The sequence below is a fragment of the Paracoccidioides lutzii genome (genome assembly GCF_000150705.2).
Source record: "Paracoccidioides lutzii Pb01 unplaced genomic scaffold supercont2.5, whole genome shotgun sequence".
NCBI classification, from domain to species: domain Eukaryota; kingdom Fungi; phylum Ascomycota; class Eurotiomycetes; order Onygenales; family Ajellomycetaceae; genus Paracoccidioides; species Paracoccidioides lutzii.
In genome coordinates this window covers 308,196-325,548 of record NW_015440951.1, presented here as the reverse complement: position 1 = coordinate 325,548, position 17,353 = coordinate 308,196, and the positions used below count along the sequence as shown (strand labels likewise).

General features: G+C 46.9%; 6 protein-coding genes across 6 annotated transcripts; 1 reads left to right on the top strand and 5 right to left on the bottom strand.

The window, feature by feature from the left end:
* Nucleotides 1-273: 273 nt before the first annotated feature.
* Nucleotides 274-4,077, top strand: PAAG_02275 (pre-mRNA-splicing factor ATP-dependent RNA helicase prp22; the record flags this gene model as incomplete). The annotated part of the gene is made up of 2 exons (XM_002795523.1): nt 274-3,771; nt 3,901-4,077. 2 exons carry the CDS (start codon nt 274-276, stop codon nt 4,075-4,077), a joined length of 3,675 nt encoding a protein of 1,224 aa, XP_002795569.1.
* A 1,330-nt stretch (nt 4,078-5,407) lies between these two features.
* On the bottom strand, nt 5,408-8,004 carry PAAG_11461 (hypothetical protein; the record flags this gene model as incomplete). Its single annotated transcript, XM_015847108.1, has 3 exons — nt 5,408-7,623; nt 7,713-7,837; nt 7,907-8,004. 3 exons carry the CDS (start codon nt 8,002-8,004, stop codon nt 5,408-5,410), a joined length of 2,439 nt encoding a protein of 812 aa, XP_015703240.1.
* Nucleotides 8,005-8,915: 911 nt separating this feature from the next.
* On the bottom strand, nt 8,916-12,584 carry PAAG_11460 (hypothetical protein; the record flags this gene model as incomplete). Its single annotated transcript, XM_015847107.1, has 5 exons — nt 8,916-9,230; nt 9,302-9,628; nt 9,697-10,502; nt 10,575-12,359; nt 12,428-12,584. The coding sequence occupies 5 exons, from the start codon at nt 12,582-12,584 to the stop codon at nt 8,916-8,918; spliced, it is 3,390 nt and encodes a 1,129-aa protein (XP_015703239.1).
* A 500-nt stretch (nt 12,585-13,084) lies between these two features.
* PAAG_02273 (hypothetical protein) lies at nt 13,085-14,002 on the bottom strand (the record flags this gene model as incomplete). The annotated part of the gene is made up of 4 exons (XM_015844588.1): nt 13,085-13,122; nt 13,193-13,596; nt 13,708-13,756; nt 13,846-14,002. 4 exons carry the CDS (start codon nt 14,000-14,002, stop codon nt 13,085-13,087), a joined length of 648 nt encoding a protein of 215 aa, XP_015701636.1.
* Nucleotides 14,003-14,263: 261 nt separating this feature from the next.
* Nucleotides 14,264-14,581, bottom strand: PAAG_11459 (hypothetical protein; the record flags this gene model as incomplete). The annotated part of the gene is made up of 2 exons (XM_015847106.1): nt 14,264-14,457; nt 14,479-14,581. The coding sequence occupies 2 exons, from the start codon at nt 14,579-14,581 to the stop codon at nt 14,264-14,266; spliced, it is 297 nt and encodes a 98-aa protein (XP_015703238.1).
* Nucleotides 14,582-14,892: 311 nt separating this feature from the next.
* Nucleotides 14,893-17,217, bottom strand: PAAG_02272 (pre-rRNA-processing protein ESF1; the record flags this gene model as incomplete). The annotated part of the gene is made up of 2 exons (XM_002795520.2): nt 14,893-17,039; nt 17,148-17,217. The coding sequence occupies 2 exons, from the start codon at nt 17,215-17,217 to the stop codon at nt 14,893-14,895; spliced, it is 2,217 nt and encodes a 738-aa protein (XP_002795566.1).
* Nucleotides 17,218-17,353: the final 136 nt, after the last annotated feature.

Sequence of the window (17,353 nt, the reverse complement as noted above, 5' to 3'; positions counted from 1 at the left end):
CGCAGGCTCCCAGCAGAGCCTTTTGATATGACTACTCCCTTCAGTAGAACTCAAATAGTAAGTCATTATGTAGTAGTCGCGAACAAATCTTGGCGGTAGTTGGTGGCAATAATTAGGCGGCGTCGGACTTCGCAATAACGATGTTCCTGAATAACAGAGAATATCTCATTCGACAACGTCAGCGTCAAGGGGTCCAAGTTATTTCCAACAGTCTTTTTTTTGTGTCTTTCTTCATTTCTACAAAAGCTCCATTTGGCTCTTCCTTGCGCCGGCATGGATGATCTTGAGTCGTTGGAGCTCTTTTCCCTCATATCCAAAGTAACAACTGAGCTCCAAAACCATCTCGGAGTGAACGACAAAACACTCGCCGAATTCGTGATCGACCAGCATTTAAAATGCAACTCCTTTGCAGAGTTCAAGAGTGCTCTCGATGATATAGGCGCGGAGTTTCCTCAGAGTTTGATTGAGAGTATAGATCGCCTGGTTCTGACGTTACACCCGAAGTTCAAGGATAAGCAGAAGGAGTCCTCAAAGGCCACCAAGCAGAATGGCGACGATGAAGTCTTAGACGGGATTGAAAGGAAAGCGCGCGTTTTTAAAGGTCTAGCGGTGCCGGATAAGGTGCTACAATGGGGGGACGATGATGAAAGGGCGGAACCTACGTCGACGGACGATGCGAATGCGGGAGCTATGGATGATACCTTTGCGATGTTGGAGGGTTTAGCGGGGAAGGCAAGGGAACGAAAGAGCACGACGAAGAATAGGAAAAGAAGTAGAAGCCCGGATGGCGATGAATATGACGGCGGAAGACCACGAAGGGACAGATATCGATCTAGGTCAAGGTCGCGGAGCGCAGAAAGATCACACCGAAGACGTGATAACCTGGACGAGTTCGGCAGATCCGTCCCAAAACACAGGGGCAGAGATGACAAGTACAATAATGGCTATAGTGAAAGAAAGAGGCGGAGCGATCGCGATGATGAAGAATTCTTCAGAAGGCCTCCGACGCCTGAGCTCGACGATCAGCCAATACTTTTCAAAATTTACGAGGGGAGGGTTACGGGGTTAAAAGACTTTGGAGCATTTGTGAACCTTCAGGGCGTCAGGGGGAAGGTTGATGGGCTAGTTCACGTCTCCGCGATGCAAGACGGTGCACGAGTCAACCATCCCTCGGACCTTGTCTCGAAGGGCCAACCGGTGAAAGTTAAAGTTGTCTCTATACAAGGCAGTCGAATAGGTTTATCTATGAAGGAAGTTGATCAAGTTACTGGCCGTGATCTCGTTCCCCAAAGGCGAATTGCTTCCGGTGCAAATTTGGAACGACTTAATGGAACTGGCGCAGATGACCGCTACGGGAATCTGAGTTCCTCAGTTCCCGTCATTGAAGTTGATGATGGCAAGCCCATGAAAAACCGAAAACGCTTAAATTCTCCTGAAAGATGGGAAATCAAGCAACTCATTGCATCGGGTGCTGTATCTGCTGCTGATTATCCGGATATCGATGATGAATATCATGCTACTTTGAACGGGGAAGGAGAGTTTGAGGAGGAGGAGGATGTGGATATTGAAGTCAGAGATGAAGAGCCTCCGTTCTTGGCTGGTCAAACAAAACAATCTCTTGAACTCTCTCCTATTCGTGTTGTTAAGGCTCCGGACGGCTCACTGAATCGTGCTGCAATGGCTGGGACAAATTTGGCAAAGGAAAGAAGAGAGTTACGACAGCAAGAGGCTCAAGACAGGGCTGCTGAGCAGGCTGCAGAAGTGGATCTCAACGCCCAATGGCAAGACCCCATGATCGCTCCTGAACAGAGGAAATTTGCTGCTGACTTGCGAAATGCGCAAGTATCGAAAACAACCGATTCTATGCCTGAATGGAAACGGGTGACCCAGAGCAAGGACCAGTCATTCGGGAAAAGGACAAATATGACGATGAAGCAGCAACGTGAAAGTCTTCCCGTTTTTAAATTCCGCAAACAGTTACTGGAAGCTATTCGGGAAAACCAACTTCTCATCGTTGTCGGAGACACGGGTTCCGGTAAAACTACCCAGCTAACACAGTATCTTGCTGAGGGCGGGTTTGCAAATGACGGGATCATTGGTTGTACCCAACCCCGACGTGTGGCTGCTGTCTCTGTAGCAAAACGTGTGTCTGAAGAAGTTGGCTGTCGTTTAGGTGCAGAAGTCGGTTACACCATTCGATTTGAAGACTGTACTAGTCCTGAAACCAAGATCAAATACATGACGGACGGTATCCTTCAGAGAGAAATTCTGCTTGATCCAGACTTGAAAAAATATTCAGTTATCATGCTTGATGAGGCTCACGAGCGGACCATCAGTACTGACGTATTGTTTGGCCTTCTCAAAAAGACGCTTAAACGGCGACATGATCTTAAGGTCATCGTTACCTCAGCCACTCTAGATGCCGATAGATTTTCGGAATATTTCAACATGTGCCCCATCTTCTCAATTCCTGGACGAACCTACCCTGTGGAAATTATGTATTCGAGAGAACCGGAATCCGATTATTTGGATGCAGCGTTAGTCACCGTGATGCAGATACATTTAACGGAACCAGCTGGGGATATTTTATTGTTCTTGACTGGTCAAGAAGAAATCGATACCGCCTGCGAGATTCTGTATGAACGAATGAAAGCGCTTGGACCCAGTGTCCCTGAGCTAATCATTTTGCCCGTCTATTCTGCTCTGCCCAGTGAGATGCAAAGTAGGATTTTTGACCCTGCTCCACCGGGAAGCCGAAAGGTTGTTATCGCTACGAACATTGCAGAAACGTCAATTACAATTGATCAAATCTACTACGTGGTCGACCCGGGATTTGTTAAACAAAATGCCTATGATCCAAAACTTGGGATGGATTCGCTTGTGGTTACGCCCATATCACAAGCACAGGCCAAGCAGCGTTCGGGACGTGCAGGAAGAACAGGCCCAGGTAAATGCTTCCGTCTTTACACTGAAGCCGCCTACCAATCAGAAATGCTTCCAACCACTATCCCCGAAATCCAACGCCAGAATCTCTCGCATACAATCCTTATGCTAAAAGCTATGGGCATCAACGACCTTCTCCACTTTGATTTCATGGACCCACCCCCAACAAACACCATGCTTACAGCACTTGAGGAGCTCTATGCTCTCTCTGCCCTAGACGATGAAGGTCTCCTGACTCGACTTGGACGAAAAATGGCCGATTTCCCCATGGAACCGGCTTTAGCAAAAGTCCTAATCGCCTCTGTTGACATGGGCTGTTCTGATGAAATGCTTAGCATCGTCGCCATGCTTTCAGTCCAAAGTGTATTCTATCGACCCAAGGAAAAGCAGCAACAAGCAGATCAAAAGAAGGCCAAATTCCACGACCCGCACGGCGACCACCTCACACTCTTAAACGTCTATAACGCTTGGAAAAATTCACGCTTCAGCAACCCCTGGTGTTTTGAGAACTTCATACAGGCACGACAGATGCGGCGGGCACAGGATGTGCGTGAGCAGTTGGTAACTATCATGGAGCGCTACAAACATAAAATAGTTTCTTGCGGACGTAACACAACCAAGATTCGTCAGGCGCTCTGCTCAGGATTCTTCAGGAATGCCGCACGCAAGGACCCGCAAGAAGGGTATAAAACGTTGATCGAAGGAACACCTGTTTACATGCACCCCAGCTCTGCGCTGTTTGGGAAGGCAGCTGAGCACGTCATATTCCATACTTTGGTTCTTACGACAAAGGAATACATGCATTGCACTACAAGCATTGAACCAAAAGTATGTATATTTTACACCCACCCTCCCCCATCTCCATTTTCTCCCCAGGTATCTCTTCTGTAAAAAGACAGTATGGAAAGAAGAACACCCAAATCGGTCATATATTCTAACCTTTTACTTCCCAAATAGTGGCTCGTCGAAGCAGCTCCAACATTCTTCAAAGTCGCTCCAACTGACCGGCTCTCAAAACGAAAGAAGGCACAGCGGATCCAACCCCTCCACAACCGATTTGCAGGCGACGACGACTGGCGATTATCATCGCAACGACGGCAAGGCAGAGGTGGTGGAGGCGGAACTTGGGGATGATTTTTTTTTTTTTTGGTTTTCTTTCCCAATACTTTTCTCTTTACTTTAATTTTCTGTACGTTCGTCCATTTTACACCCTATATTTTCAGCATGCATGTATTGTATACACACTTTTTACGGAGTTTACTTAGGGAGAAAGGACGGTTTGGTTGTTGGGTCTTCGTGGGTGACGGTTAACGAATTGATTTAATATGTATATTTCTTGAAGACTTTGCTTCTTGGACTACCAGAAAGGGGACAGTGATGAAGCGGTTGACGAAGCTGACTGGCCTTGCTAGATTTTCAAATTGTTTCACGAGGAGTAGGAGAATTATTGATTGAATATTGATGAATATATGGGTTGCCTGTATTTAATTATGCATAATCTAGGCATCCAGACGTTTGAATGGTTTATACTCCATACAAGTCAAAATAACCGTATTCTTGATAATAGAAGAGCTGCCTATGAAAGGGTGACTACATATAAACGAAGTTTAATCGGATTTTATAGAGAGTGAAATACTCAATATATTTAAACAATCTGGGCTCAGGGGTCTCTCGAGTCGAATGATTCGTGCTTTGGGTTCTATCGTCTCAAGAATGCGCCAGGTACCAGGTTCAAACCCCGCTCAGCGCCGATACATCCTTCTTGAAGGAGCGGGTAGGACTTGGATAGGAAGTTTTTCCCCCGGTGCGGTTAACTTCGTTTTTTGTGTTTGACAAAGTTTGGTTTTTTACACGATTTCTCTTCCGGCTGAGAGGATGAGATTGATGTGTTTACCTTATGTGTCCGAACCAAGACTCAAATTTGAAGATGCAAAGCTCAAACCCAATGAGGAACAAAAATATATTTGTCAAACTACCTAACCCACCCACATCGCAACCTAACCATTGCATATAAAAGTATGCCAAGTTAAGAAAAAGAGAGGGCATGAGAAAGCAAGCAAATTCAATCGGCAACCCGTAGACGAAAGGCCTAAGACCTTAAAGAGGCAGGAGAGAAAGAGGTAAGCTCAACAAAAAATAAGAACGTAAAGGAGAAGAAAGATAAAGCGGCTTGAGTAAACAGTAATCGAAGTCCCATCATCCCAGAGTCCAAGAAGTAGTTTGAAAAAAAGAGAAATCACAACGAATAGACACAAAAACAGCCACGGTCGCGAAGTAGGTTAGGTAGAAATTGATAATATTTACTCAGCAAGAAGCTGACCGAGCAAGCTTGTTTTAATTCCCAGAGTCCGGGGGGGGGGAAAAGATATATGCAGGTATCTCTGCATTTTTGCCTTCGACCTATAATGCAGGTCTTTGGTTCAATCTGAGGGCGATTTCCACCACATCTGTCGCAAGGAGAGTTTTAGCGGTATGGACCAGGTCCCATTATACCCCCTCCGTTTCTTGCAGCCATGTTTCCATCAACGCTTGGCGGTCCGAACATGTCAAAAGACTGCCTTGAAGAGGGCTGAGGTGGCCCTTGAGGAGGGATGCCGCTATACTGAGCTACGTTTCCATGATGAGGCATATTCATCATCCCATCTGGATTGTGAGGCATTGGTGGAAACGCTGGTGGTGGTGGCGCATTCATGTTCATGTAGCTTGGAGGAGGTATCATGCCAGGAGGTGCAAATGGAGCCGGTCCTCCAGCCATGGCATTTCGTTGATAAGATTGACGATCATTAGGAGGAGGTATTCCAGCGTGAACGGGCATAGGCGGTCCGGCCGGGAAGTTTGGATTCGCATTTCGGTTTAGGAGTTGAAAAAGTCCCGGGGGTAACAAGGACTGGTTGGGGCCAGGTGGCTGAGGCTGTTGATTGGGCCATCCAGGAGGTTGAACTTGCTCGAATCCCGGTGGGCGCTGAAGTGCCATTGGAGGTTGTCCGTGAACTGGTGGGCGAACCCCAGAAGGATTATTTGGAGTCTGGTTCGCCTGCGATGGAGGGAACCCCATATCGTCGAAATAACTCACAGGTGGGCCATTAGCTGCTCTGCGGCGAAACTGCTCTCTTGGATCCTGAGATTCCGTCCTCCGTATATTAGCAATTGCGGGGTCATCGAGGAAAACTGGGGTTTTCTGTTTCTCCAATGCTTGAGCTCGAGCGTGCATATCATGCACATTCACTGCTCCAGGAGATTGGAGTGCAGCAAGGGGAGGCTGAGGATTTCCTTGGGGATTTGAAGGGGATATTTTAGACTGTTGCATAAGGCGAAGGAGAAATTCCGTGTCACGGCTTTGCCCAGATTGTTCTTTTGCGGGCTTCTGTACAAAGAGAGCCTCTAAACCCGACGGGGGTCGCTCCCGAGGGGAGTTCATCGGTGCATACTCCTGACGGTTGAAAGACTCTCGAACAGGAGATGATACAGTGGTTGAGGATTTCATATAATCGTGTTGTGTCGGCGGCACCTGTACAGGAGGCTGATGCATTGAAACGTCCGCCTGAGGTGTCAATTTCCTGGACTTGTTTCCCCCGAGCATCTGCAAAATCCGCTGGAATCCTTCCTGATCTGCATCCGTAGAAGCTGGTCGGGCAGGATCCGTATGGATAATGGTCTGAGGCTCGGGTTCTCGATTTGCAGTATCTCCAGGTGAATTGAAAATACCCGCAAACCTAGAAGCTTTGGCTCCTTTGATAAGAAGCGTCGTTTTTTTGGCGTTTGTATCTACAAGATTCTCGGAGTCATGCTCACGAGATTGTTTGTTCTCGCCCCATAGTCCAAAAAACTTATCCAAACCAGAATCCGTGGGGGAGGGATCTAGAGTGCCAAATATTTCACCATCAAGCCGCCGCTTGGATGGTTCTTTTGGCTTGCATTCAGAGCTCATTGGTTCTGGAGCAATCTCTTTCTTTTCCTCTTGGGGCGTCGGAGCGGAGCCTGCTTTCATACGCTCCTTCCAGCGCTGGAAATCCGCCTGAGTGTGCTTTTCTTTGGCCCCGTCTCGGTCCGATGAATCCAGCCATTCTGGCTCCTGTTCGTGCTTCGCAAGCCTATTCCAGTCTCTATCTCCACCATGGGCACCGCGACGCCATTCGCGATGTCTTGCGGGAGTTTTTTCCTCCTCACCATCGACAGCGTCTTGTGTTTCGCCATCTCTGAACCAATTATCGTGTTTGGCCCTGCCTTGTCCGTCCCTTCGAGGAGGATACCTTCCCTGGTCTTTGTCTCTAGGAGCACGTTCATGACCGCCTTCTGGGTTATCCCGATGATCCCGATGATCCCGGTGATCCCGGTGATCCCGCGTCTCCCACCGATCCGAATCTCCGTTTCGTTTCGGTCTTCTATCCGATTCTTCGGGGCCAAATGTACGACGTGGTCTTCCGCCAGACCAGTCTTCCCTATCATCTCGACCGGTGCGGCGGCCATTGGCTAGGGGTTGTTTCGTGTCTCTTCTGTCACTATCCCGATCACCAGGATCTCTATCTTTGAAAAATTTGTCCCGGAAATTGTAGCGATCATGTTTTTGGTCATCAGTATCATTAATTTTCGAAGAGGATCGATCGGTGGCATCGATCGATTTGCCAAATGAGCGGGATGCAGACGCAAATGAAGTTCTAGGAGGTCCTAAAACGATTTCATCTAATAGAACGCGGAAGACAATAGGTTAGCAGAGCTGTTTTGGATTGAATTTAAACCTACTACTCTGTTGAAGGAGGACTAATTCATACCTGTGGAGGCACGTGAAATATGACGACTTTCAAAAAAGCTTGATCTCCGATTTGGAGGATCTTGTTGAGTAGGTTGATCCCGGCCATTGGTATTTTTCTTCTGTAAGGGGGGGTCTGGGGGTGGTCTTTTTGAGGTAAAGAAACAATTATATTAGCAAATCGGAGGTAGGACTACACAAAGAACGTAGACATACCCCATCCATTCTTCTATAGGCGGTAAGTTATCGGGTTTAACAACCAAGGGCGAATCGCGTAGCCGCAATAGCTCCGAAGGTTGATACCGTCGGGCCATCAGGAGGAGGAAGGGTTGTGGGTTAGGGATAGAGAAATGCTTCTCATGAGCCCGGAGGGAGAGGGGGGGGATATTTGAGGCGGAAGGGAGCAGGTGAGGCCAAAACAGAAAGGTGGACTTGTGAAATCTATGCAGTTCTCTACATGCAATAATCCGTAGAGAAAGGTAGGTATATCGCAATAGGATGTAGTGGAGCGGTGGATGAGGTATGGGTGCAGAGGAGAGGAGGAGAGGTCGGAGAGAGGCGCAGAAGCACAAGTCAACGATGAGCAGGACGCCCCAAAACGGGTGGTGATAGCTTGCAAATAGGAAGTTGGATCGAGTGCTAAAGAATTGTGGGTACGTAAGCAGCTGGAGTATCCGGAATGTCGTGTCTGTGTGAGTGGCGTGTAGAGGTATGTTTTTGATGTGAGGTTGTGGACGGGCAAAAAAACCGCTCTGTAGTTTTTGAGGTTGAGAATTTTTTGGGTTGCCCAAAAGAGGCAAGTCCGGCACTACCTACGGGCAGAGTTGTGTTGGCGGGCGGAAATAATATGTGTGTTTGAAGTCAACAACAACGGGAGATAATAAATAGAGATAAATATTGATTCAGCAAAGTAAGTCCCCAAATTATCTGTTGCGCCGGGGATATGTTCTGATGTACAGAAATGGGAAAGAAAATGAGAAAAAAAAAAAAAAAAAAAAAACAGTAAACAAAACAAAGTAGTTATTTATGCCCAGTTTCCCTTCAAATGGATCGTCAATCAATCAGAAGATTCAGAACCTATAGAAATGACACCGCCATACGATGATGGATATCTGTCTACAATACCATCCAATCAAGATGAGCTTCTTGTATTCCTTCCGCCCTTCGAGCCACAGTCCATTGCTCCCCGGTAACACTCTTTTCTACAGCTTTCTATAGACACTTCTTAGGCGGAAATCCGAGTTAAGGCCTGTGGCAAAGTCGATCCGCTCCACCTATCAATCCACTCGCGGTCACCCCTGTTGCATAATTCACTGGCGATTTCCCGGAGGATATTGCTCTGCCTATCCTGCACTGCCACTTGGCCTTGGACCCAGCTATACGCACCTGCTCGCGTTAAAAGGGTTGTACTCCCGTCCACCTCACATGCACGGAACAGAAGGTGCAATATCATCCTCCTCAAGGAGTCCGTTAGGCCTGGGGAGTTGTATAGCAAGAGGACTCGTTCGAAAACATTAGCTCTTCGGTAAAGGTCCATGTCCTGGAATTCAGCGAGTCAGCATATGTCGACGAAGTTATAGATCAATTTCGAAGAATAGGTCATAAAAATACCTTCTTAGTGCGTAGCCCATTGATAAACAAACTCAGCAACCATCCCACTTCCTCATGATGGCTATCGTTGTATTCCGACTCATGCAGTAAGATCTTATCTATCCAGTAAGATGGAATCTTGGCAACTTCCCATCGAGGACCTTTGTTCAAGAATTTGTTCACTTTGCCATACAGTTTGTGAACAGGATCCATCAGAACAGTCACTATTTGAGCAGCAAGCTCTCCAGCAATGTATGGGAGAGGTGTCTCCAGGCCAACATCGTTGGCAGTTTCTAGAATTTCACCCGCAACAACATACATGGCTTGACGGTCTTCATAAGTAGAATCCTAAAAGGGGCGGTGTTAGACCTTGAGAAAGAATAACATCTTTTCTCTGAATGGATTCGGACACTCACATATATCTTCGCCATGAATCGATGTATGGCTGAGCTTGCCTGCCTTCGGACTTCTTCATACTCCGAACACAGACAAAGCATCAATTCGCCAACATGGCCGTGCTCCAGTGCGAATTCAATATCTTCTCTTTCCCATCGATTCAGAGCTGGATGTGAGTCGCTCTCAACAGGGACGGCCCCAAAAATTTCTGTCAAATCGACTCGGGAAACTTTGCTTTCAGATTCCAGCTGCGTAGAAACATCGCCGTTGACCGGTTTGTGATTCTTCACATTTTCATCAACTACGGCTTTCGCGTGTTTAAACGCCTTTCTCAAGGCTGATCGAGCCCTTTTGTTTTCGGTGATATCAACAGCTGCATCCCGAACTGATTTCAAAGCATTTTCATCCTCTCCGGCCACACTCAACAAGCCAAGCAGCCGACCAATCCAGCCAGATATTGTCACTTGCCTATCCAACTCCCCGGAATTGGCAACAAATGGCCACTGTTCGTCAATAACTCCGATAAGGAGACTCAAGTTCTCTTGTCCACTACCAACCAAGGACTGGGCAAGTTCTAAGTAAAGGACAGGCTTCTTAACCAATCTTGTAATGCAATTGTCGAGAAACGACAGCTCTGCGGTGAGAGTGGCATTGGAAGATCTATTAACACTTGATAGCAAAGCATTGAAAGATCCCGGGTTTAGAATAACCGAATTCTGAATTAATACATCTTGGACCAAAGCTTTTATGTCATCAAGGGGGGTTTGGCTACTGGATTCCGTAAGGACTTTGAAAATAGAGACAAGGGCAGAAAATTCAAGAGATTCTAGATATGTTTTGTTGGTTAGAATGCTTGTCAAAGGATTAAACTATATTTTGATGCATAAATATTTCGTACCTGGTTTCTGCCACCAACGCAGTGTAGGTGAATGTTGAGCAATGACGAGCAAGTGCTGTAATTGGCTGAGGAGCAACTCCCTATCCTCAGCTTGAGGTTGGACATTATTAAGTTGTTTCAAAACATCGACCAAGGTTAACGAAATGTCGAATTTCTCTTCCAAAGCAATCGTAGGGATAACCTCATAAAACGTAGATAACAGTTCAAGAACTGCATCTTGCTGTTGGAGGTTGCCCTTTACAGTGTTTCGGAAGAGAAGTATGACATCTTTCATCGAGGGACATCTTCGGCAAAATTCATTGATGAGTTTCCCGGCCGCCTGGGACCAAAGCTCCTGTCCGGTTTCTCTATCCGCATTGAAAATTCGGAGAATAGCCTGTAGCTTGCGTAGAGCCAAAGTGATAATTCGAACTGCAAACAAAGTGACCACATCCGTATTTTGATTAAGACATCTTGTCAAGATCTTCTGCGTGAGCGGTCGAGGAAGTATGCTTTCGATGACAACTGGAATAGGAGGCGGTACCAGGGCCGGGCTGCCCTTCCATCCGCAATCCACAGGGACAGGGAGTTGGATCGTAGAGAAGAGGAAGGCGGATTCTCCTATCCAACTTGGGGTGGGTTTGGGATCGGATGCGAACATCGTCCGCTTCGAAAAAAAATCAAATACGAGCTCCGGGGCATTTTTGAAGATCTTCAGTAACAGATTCATTTGCATTGTATCTGACTCCGGGCGAAGAACTTGTATCAGCGCTGAGAGATTTCCGTTCCGAACTGGAACCGACTCCTTATACTTATCAAAGTGGATGGGTGAGTCGAGACCAAGGGGAATTGCACCGTCATCATTCGGTGGCAGAATATCAGGGTTGCTCCCAGAAGGATACCATCCCGTTTCCGGCAGTAATACGCCCTTCTCCGAATTCGTACAAATGTCCCCCAGCAACTTATATATTTCTTTCGAGATATTCTCATCTCCCACCGCTGGCTCATCGGATTCTCTCTCATACCCGAAAAGAGTGACTAGTCGCTCGAGGTTCCAGCGGTTCAGGAACAGGCTCTTGGCGTTCCGAGAAAGTGAAGCATCACTCGCAATATGTTTGTCAATTGTCCTGATGATATCGATAACAATGTCGCGAGAATCCCTACGGATGTCTTCCAAGAAAGCACGGATGAGTTTCCCCTGTCTGATTATCTCCTCTTTGGCCTTAGAGTTTTGGAATTTTAAATTGGCGATTAAATAGCGTTGGGCATTTCGTCGGAGTGTCGACTTCTGTCGATCTTCAGAATCTGCATCTGCAGAGGATTTACGAACACTTAGGAAGATGTCAAGACGTTTGAGAGTAATTTCTCGTCGTCCATAGACATGGCGTGCAACAGCACCTCCATCAAAGCTAATGATCTCCGTGAGAAGTCGTAGGCAAGGAGAAATCAGATGTTCCTTAGTTTTGCTCGCCGTAAATGCTCGATTAAATAGCTTGAGCTGCTCCTTTTGCAACAAAAATTTGCAGAGTACTAGTCCGAAATCTCTGAACTCTAACTGGCTCGATATGGTCTTCAGGAAAAGCGCCAGTACAGAGGGGATTAATGAGAGTAGAGACTCATGGTTACCGTTCTCTGCAAAGTTCCATGTTTGAATGAGATCATGGAAACAGCTCGCATTCGTCGCGTCGTCTGCATTTACAATTTGAGAATCGCAATAGGCTCTGAGAATGCGGAGCTTCTTTGCCTTTTCGTTCTCCTTCTCGACTTCGTTGATGGAAGTAAGGAAATCCTTAAAATATCGAACACCTATTTGGCAGGTAAGTAGTTATTCGTTTGGCATTTTAAAAAGGATATAACCGCTGCGTTCTCCGTACCCTGTTTTACATCTGGTGAAGCACTCTGCTGGAATGCGAGAAGCGTACGCAGCTGTGCGTGAGAGAAGATCGTCACGGCTGGTGCTGCAATAGCTGAGGAATCAACATCAAGCTTCCTCCGCTTTGCTCGACAGGTGTCCTCGTGAAAATGCGCCATCTTCTTTTCCTTCGGTTGTTGCTGTAGTCAAGAGAAACTTAACTTGTTGGACCGTTTTGAACTTTTGATATAAATTTTCGTCGCGTGCTGTGATTGGTCACTTGGCAACCCTCACAAGGCAAGACAAATCCCATCTTTCAACTAAACAACATCTCATCAACTACGCAGACATCTATAACCTAATACATTGAAAATACGGATCTATTCGACAGATTGTTACTGTGTTTTAATACCCTCAGCCGTGTCCTGGAATATTTAGGATAAAATGAGATACTGCACCTCGCGCCTAGGGAATAATAGCTCCTAGATATTTTAATGTATTTTTTCCCCTAAAGATGATCTCTCGTTCCTGAACGTTGAACTATACAAGACTTAAGGAAAATACATAAAAGCCCACGCACTGCCAAATAGGTTGCAGACGCATGGCTCAGATCACCGGACCCGTTGCAAGATATGCGAAACCCCTCCACCGGTTTGGGCTATAACCGCAATCCATTGATCTATCCAAGGCAACCAACATTGCCATTGGCGCAGTCACCTATCTCGCCATTAGCATAATCTTCTGAACTCGTGACAGCACAATGCCAGGGCGGAGACCCAATACTTACCACATTGATAACCTGCAAGAGTGCACTTGCCAGCAAGCCAGGGCTTGATCCAGGATTGTTGCTGAATGCAAAAGACGCTGTTACAGTAGTCCTCGCCAGATGCGCCATTCTTGACTGCGGACCAGGTTGTTTTGCACTGGGCGACTATTTTGGCCTCGTTTTCGAGAGCAAATTGCGAGTACCGATCACAGCAACATTCCCTTCCGATGGCGAGAGCCGGAATAAGAAAGGAGGAAAGGGCAAGGAGTTGATTGAGCCGCATAGCTTGGTTTCGCTGGTGTAGGATGAGGAGTATTTGCGGGCAGGGTGAAGTTGGCTTTGTGGATTTCGGATGTACAGCTATATAGGTTTTGAAGCTATGGGTTTTCAGCTGTTGGGGCCATGATATAGAAGAGGAATGGAATCTGTTATATCCACAAGTGAAGCAACATTAGGAGGACTGAGAGTACTCCCTTTCAAGTTTCCCTCGTTTACCACAGCCACACATCCTTAAGGAAAGAGGCTGGTAGGGTTACGAGATGCCGTGGAAGAACACCCCTGCACGCATCTCATGGGCCGATCGAGCTACATAAAAAGGAATACAGGGAGATCACAACGTCAACAGAGCAAGGCTAGAGTCGATCAAGGCGAGAATGCGCAAGATATGGTTTTACCCTTGATGGAGAAATACATTCTGTCTTGTCCCTTTAAGGGCCAAGCTGTCGTTGATTGGAACTTCGTACGTAACACATTTGCAGCGCGAGCATGGTCATTGATCTCTTGTGGTTGGGCGCCGCGAAGTTTCACTAGTTCACTAGCCCCAGCGATCATCCTCTCTGCCAATGGAAGAGATTCGAACGCAGGTGGCTGCTTTCAGTAGTTGACACAGCAGAAGCTACGCAGTGAAGAGAATGTTGGGTCAATTTGCTGGAAACATGAGGTTCGTATAACGTTTGTTGCATCCAGATTTAAAAACCACAAAATTATGAACGAAACGACATAAAATTGGAGTCGAAACAAAAAGGGAAACCTGTTCAACTGGAAGTAGATCTGGAAAGTAATGTGAAATATCATGTAATTAGGATATATATATCATCTGTCTTGGACGAGGTGAATCGTGGATTTCAGGCGACCTAAGATGCAGGACGGCGGCAGCTTGAAAGCCTCAGTGCGAACGCGGTAGATGTCTTCCAAGTTTTTGTGGTTTATCAAACAAGCAAGCGGAGGCATGGTTCTTCGTTGGCTGGAACCTTGAGCATAACTTTTCTCCTCCGCCGCATCCACCACTGTCGATCAGGTCCAAATACGTGTTAACTGTCCTCCATTATTCACGGAGTGCGCATGCACCGCCTTCAACGTGATGCGGACGTGCTTGGTTCTCAAATTTGATCCTTGAAGATCTGAAAGCATGTTGCGTAAAGTCGGGCATCTACTCTAGCCATATATTGTTAGCTACCGGTAAGAATGAGCGATCGTGGCGATGTCCCCCGATCATATTACTTCATCTTCCAAGGTGCTTCGAAACAGTGCACACTTTGCATCTACTTGATAGAAAGCATGTTACCGCTCTATGTTAAACTCCGAACCGTCGCAAAGAGTATAACTAGCTCAAATATTGTGATTCTTCCAAATCAACAAAACCAAAGCACCAGGTAGCTAAGTAGAAGCCACTCCAAAAGAGAATTGGCATTTTCAATTTCACTTAATTTCACTCAATCCATCTATGACTTAATCCTCTTGCTCTTTACCTTCACCCGTTCCACCAACTTTTTCAAATCATCAGCCTCAGCTACACTCGGAACTGCACCAGGGCCGGATCCTTTCCTCCTTTTCATCCCGGGCTCAGGTATCTCTCGATCCACGACGCCATCATCCTTATTCCGCCGCCTTTTCCGTCCTTCTTCCAACAACGCCTTCATGGTCTCCGTTGCCTTGAACCGCGGATTCGAAGGGTCAATCGCAAACTCATGATTCTCCCAGAGTCGTTGGAATCGCTCATCCTTGACGTCCACCTTGAAGTCATCCACTGGAAGTTCAGCAGCTTGACCTCCCTTCACCCTTTTCAGTTTCCCTGCTTTTCGAGCTCTTTTCTCCGCCTTCTCGATCTCCTTCATATCGAAATGTTTAATGCGTGAAGCCTTGTCGTCAATCATAAGTAGTTCAAGCTCAGCGCGCTTTGAAGCCGTAGCAGCTTCATCTGCGTCTCGCTCCTCGCGTTTCTTTCGTCTTTCCTCCTTGCGCTGTGCCGCAGACACAGCCACATCCAATCCAGGAGCAGTAAAGAACGGATCATCGAAGCCCAAGTCCTCCTTTTCATCATTCGAGGCTTCAGGACCTTTATTTTTACCATCCTCACCCTCCGTTGGCAGAGGCTCGCCATTTCTAGTTGCCTTCATTCTTGCTTTCCGCCTCGCTTTGCGTTCCCTTTCTTTCCGTATATATTTTTCTGCTGTCGTCTCATCCTTCTCTGGCTCATTCTCAAACACATTTCCACGAGACGCCCCTGCAGAAAGTCCAGCTGAAAATGTGATTTCCATATCTCCAACTGGTCCTTTGCTCTTATATTCACTTGCGGACTTTTCCTTATTAAGTCCAAGTAGAGCGCGCACCTTCTCTCGGGCAGCCTCTTTCTTGCTTAGTTTAATTGGGGCTGCGGTCGCGGAGGAGCCATCCCTTGTTGTAGAATCAACAACCTCAACTCCTTCATCCTCTTCATCCTCATCATCAGAGCTATCACTGCCCAAATATGCTTTGAGATCATTCTCATCAATCTCTTTCCTGCCGCCTTTGAACGCTCTTGCCTGTGCTTCTTTCCGACTCGTGTGATCCGCATCCCAAGTGAGCTTAACCTTACTATGTTGCAAGGCGTCCGTCACGAAATCGTTAGGCTTGTATCCATCAGGTATCCTTTCACACTCGTCCCTAGGTATATCTTGTGAAAAATCGGTTTCATCAGGTACAAATCTAAGGTCAAAAAAGTTCGCACTGCTCATGTACTCAGTTCCGTCCACAGCATCGTAGATATGTTTTGCAGCCTCCTCAGATGAGCAGGTCAGAATAGCGTAATAGTAACGGAGCCTCTCGAGCTGGTATTTTCGAAGATGGGTAGAATCAAACTCGTCGCCCTGATCTTCCTTGATGATAGACTGCTTGATTTTCTCCTCTTCCTCCTCCTCATCTACCTCATCACCCCCCGATTCGCTAGCTTCCACGTCACTCCCTTCATCCCTCTTCTTGGCGAATATTTCTTTAGGGGGTCCTTCCATTTCCTCCCTCTCCATTCTCTCCCGCCCAAATTCGCTGGGATAAACAGACACTTTATGTATACTCCCTCCAGGAGGTAAAAAGCTCGAAAACACAACCATCAAATCTTCCGCACGGATATTATCCCAATCCAGGTTGACAACTGCGATTCGCCGGCTGATATCACCAAGGGGCACATCACCCTGCTGCTGATTGGGAAACTGTATTTCCTCCACTTCATCCTCAACACCTTCCTCCTCGTCCTCACTTGAACTCTCGTCCGATGAAGACTCGGAAAATCCCCCGTCTCTGGCGGGATCGTACTTCCGTTTATCCGCATTTCGCAATTCCTTTTGCACAATTTCATCATCCTCCACATCCATGTTATCATCATCCCCAAGTTTTTCGTCCTCATCCTCTTCGTCAAGCCTGTAAAACCTCTCCAGCTGTTTCTTCGTATCATCTCTCCGCAGTTTCCTCCCGTACCGGTCAACAGCTGCTGTTCTTGAAAAGTCGTCATCGCGCAGCATGTGCGCAAATCGTTTATCGAGTTTAACATGAGTGTGTCTCTTGCTCGGGAGCCGGTATCGGGGATCGGATTGGATGTTGGCGAATCGCGGATCAGCTACATTGATTCGATATATAGTTAGCAAGGGAGTTATGAACGGCTTTCTGTATCCTTTCTTTTGCCGCTGAGAATGTGATTAAGGACGGCTATATAGTCCGCACATACTTATGACAGGACCAGCGACATCTTTGCCGGACTTTGCCCGCTTGGGCTTTGACTTCTGTGTCTCGGCCATGGTCTTGGGATGTTCGTAGAGAGATGATGAGTTAACGGTATGGCTTTAAAAAGTCATTGCGGATTATCCAATACTGAAGCATGAGGACGTATATATTACACCCGTTTAGCCCCTCTCTGAAAAGTGTGAAGTGGTT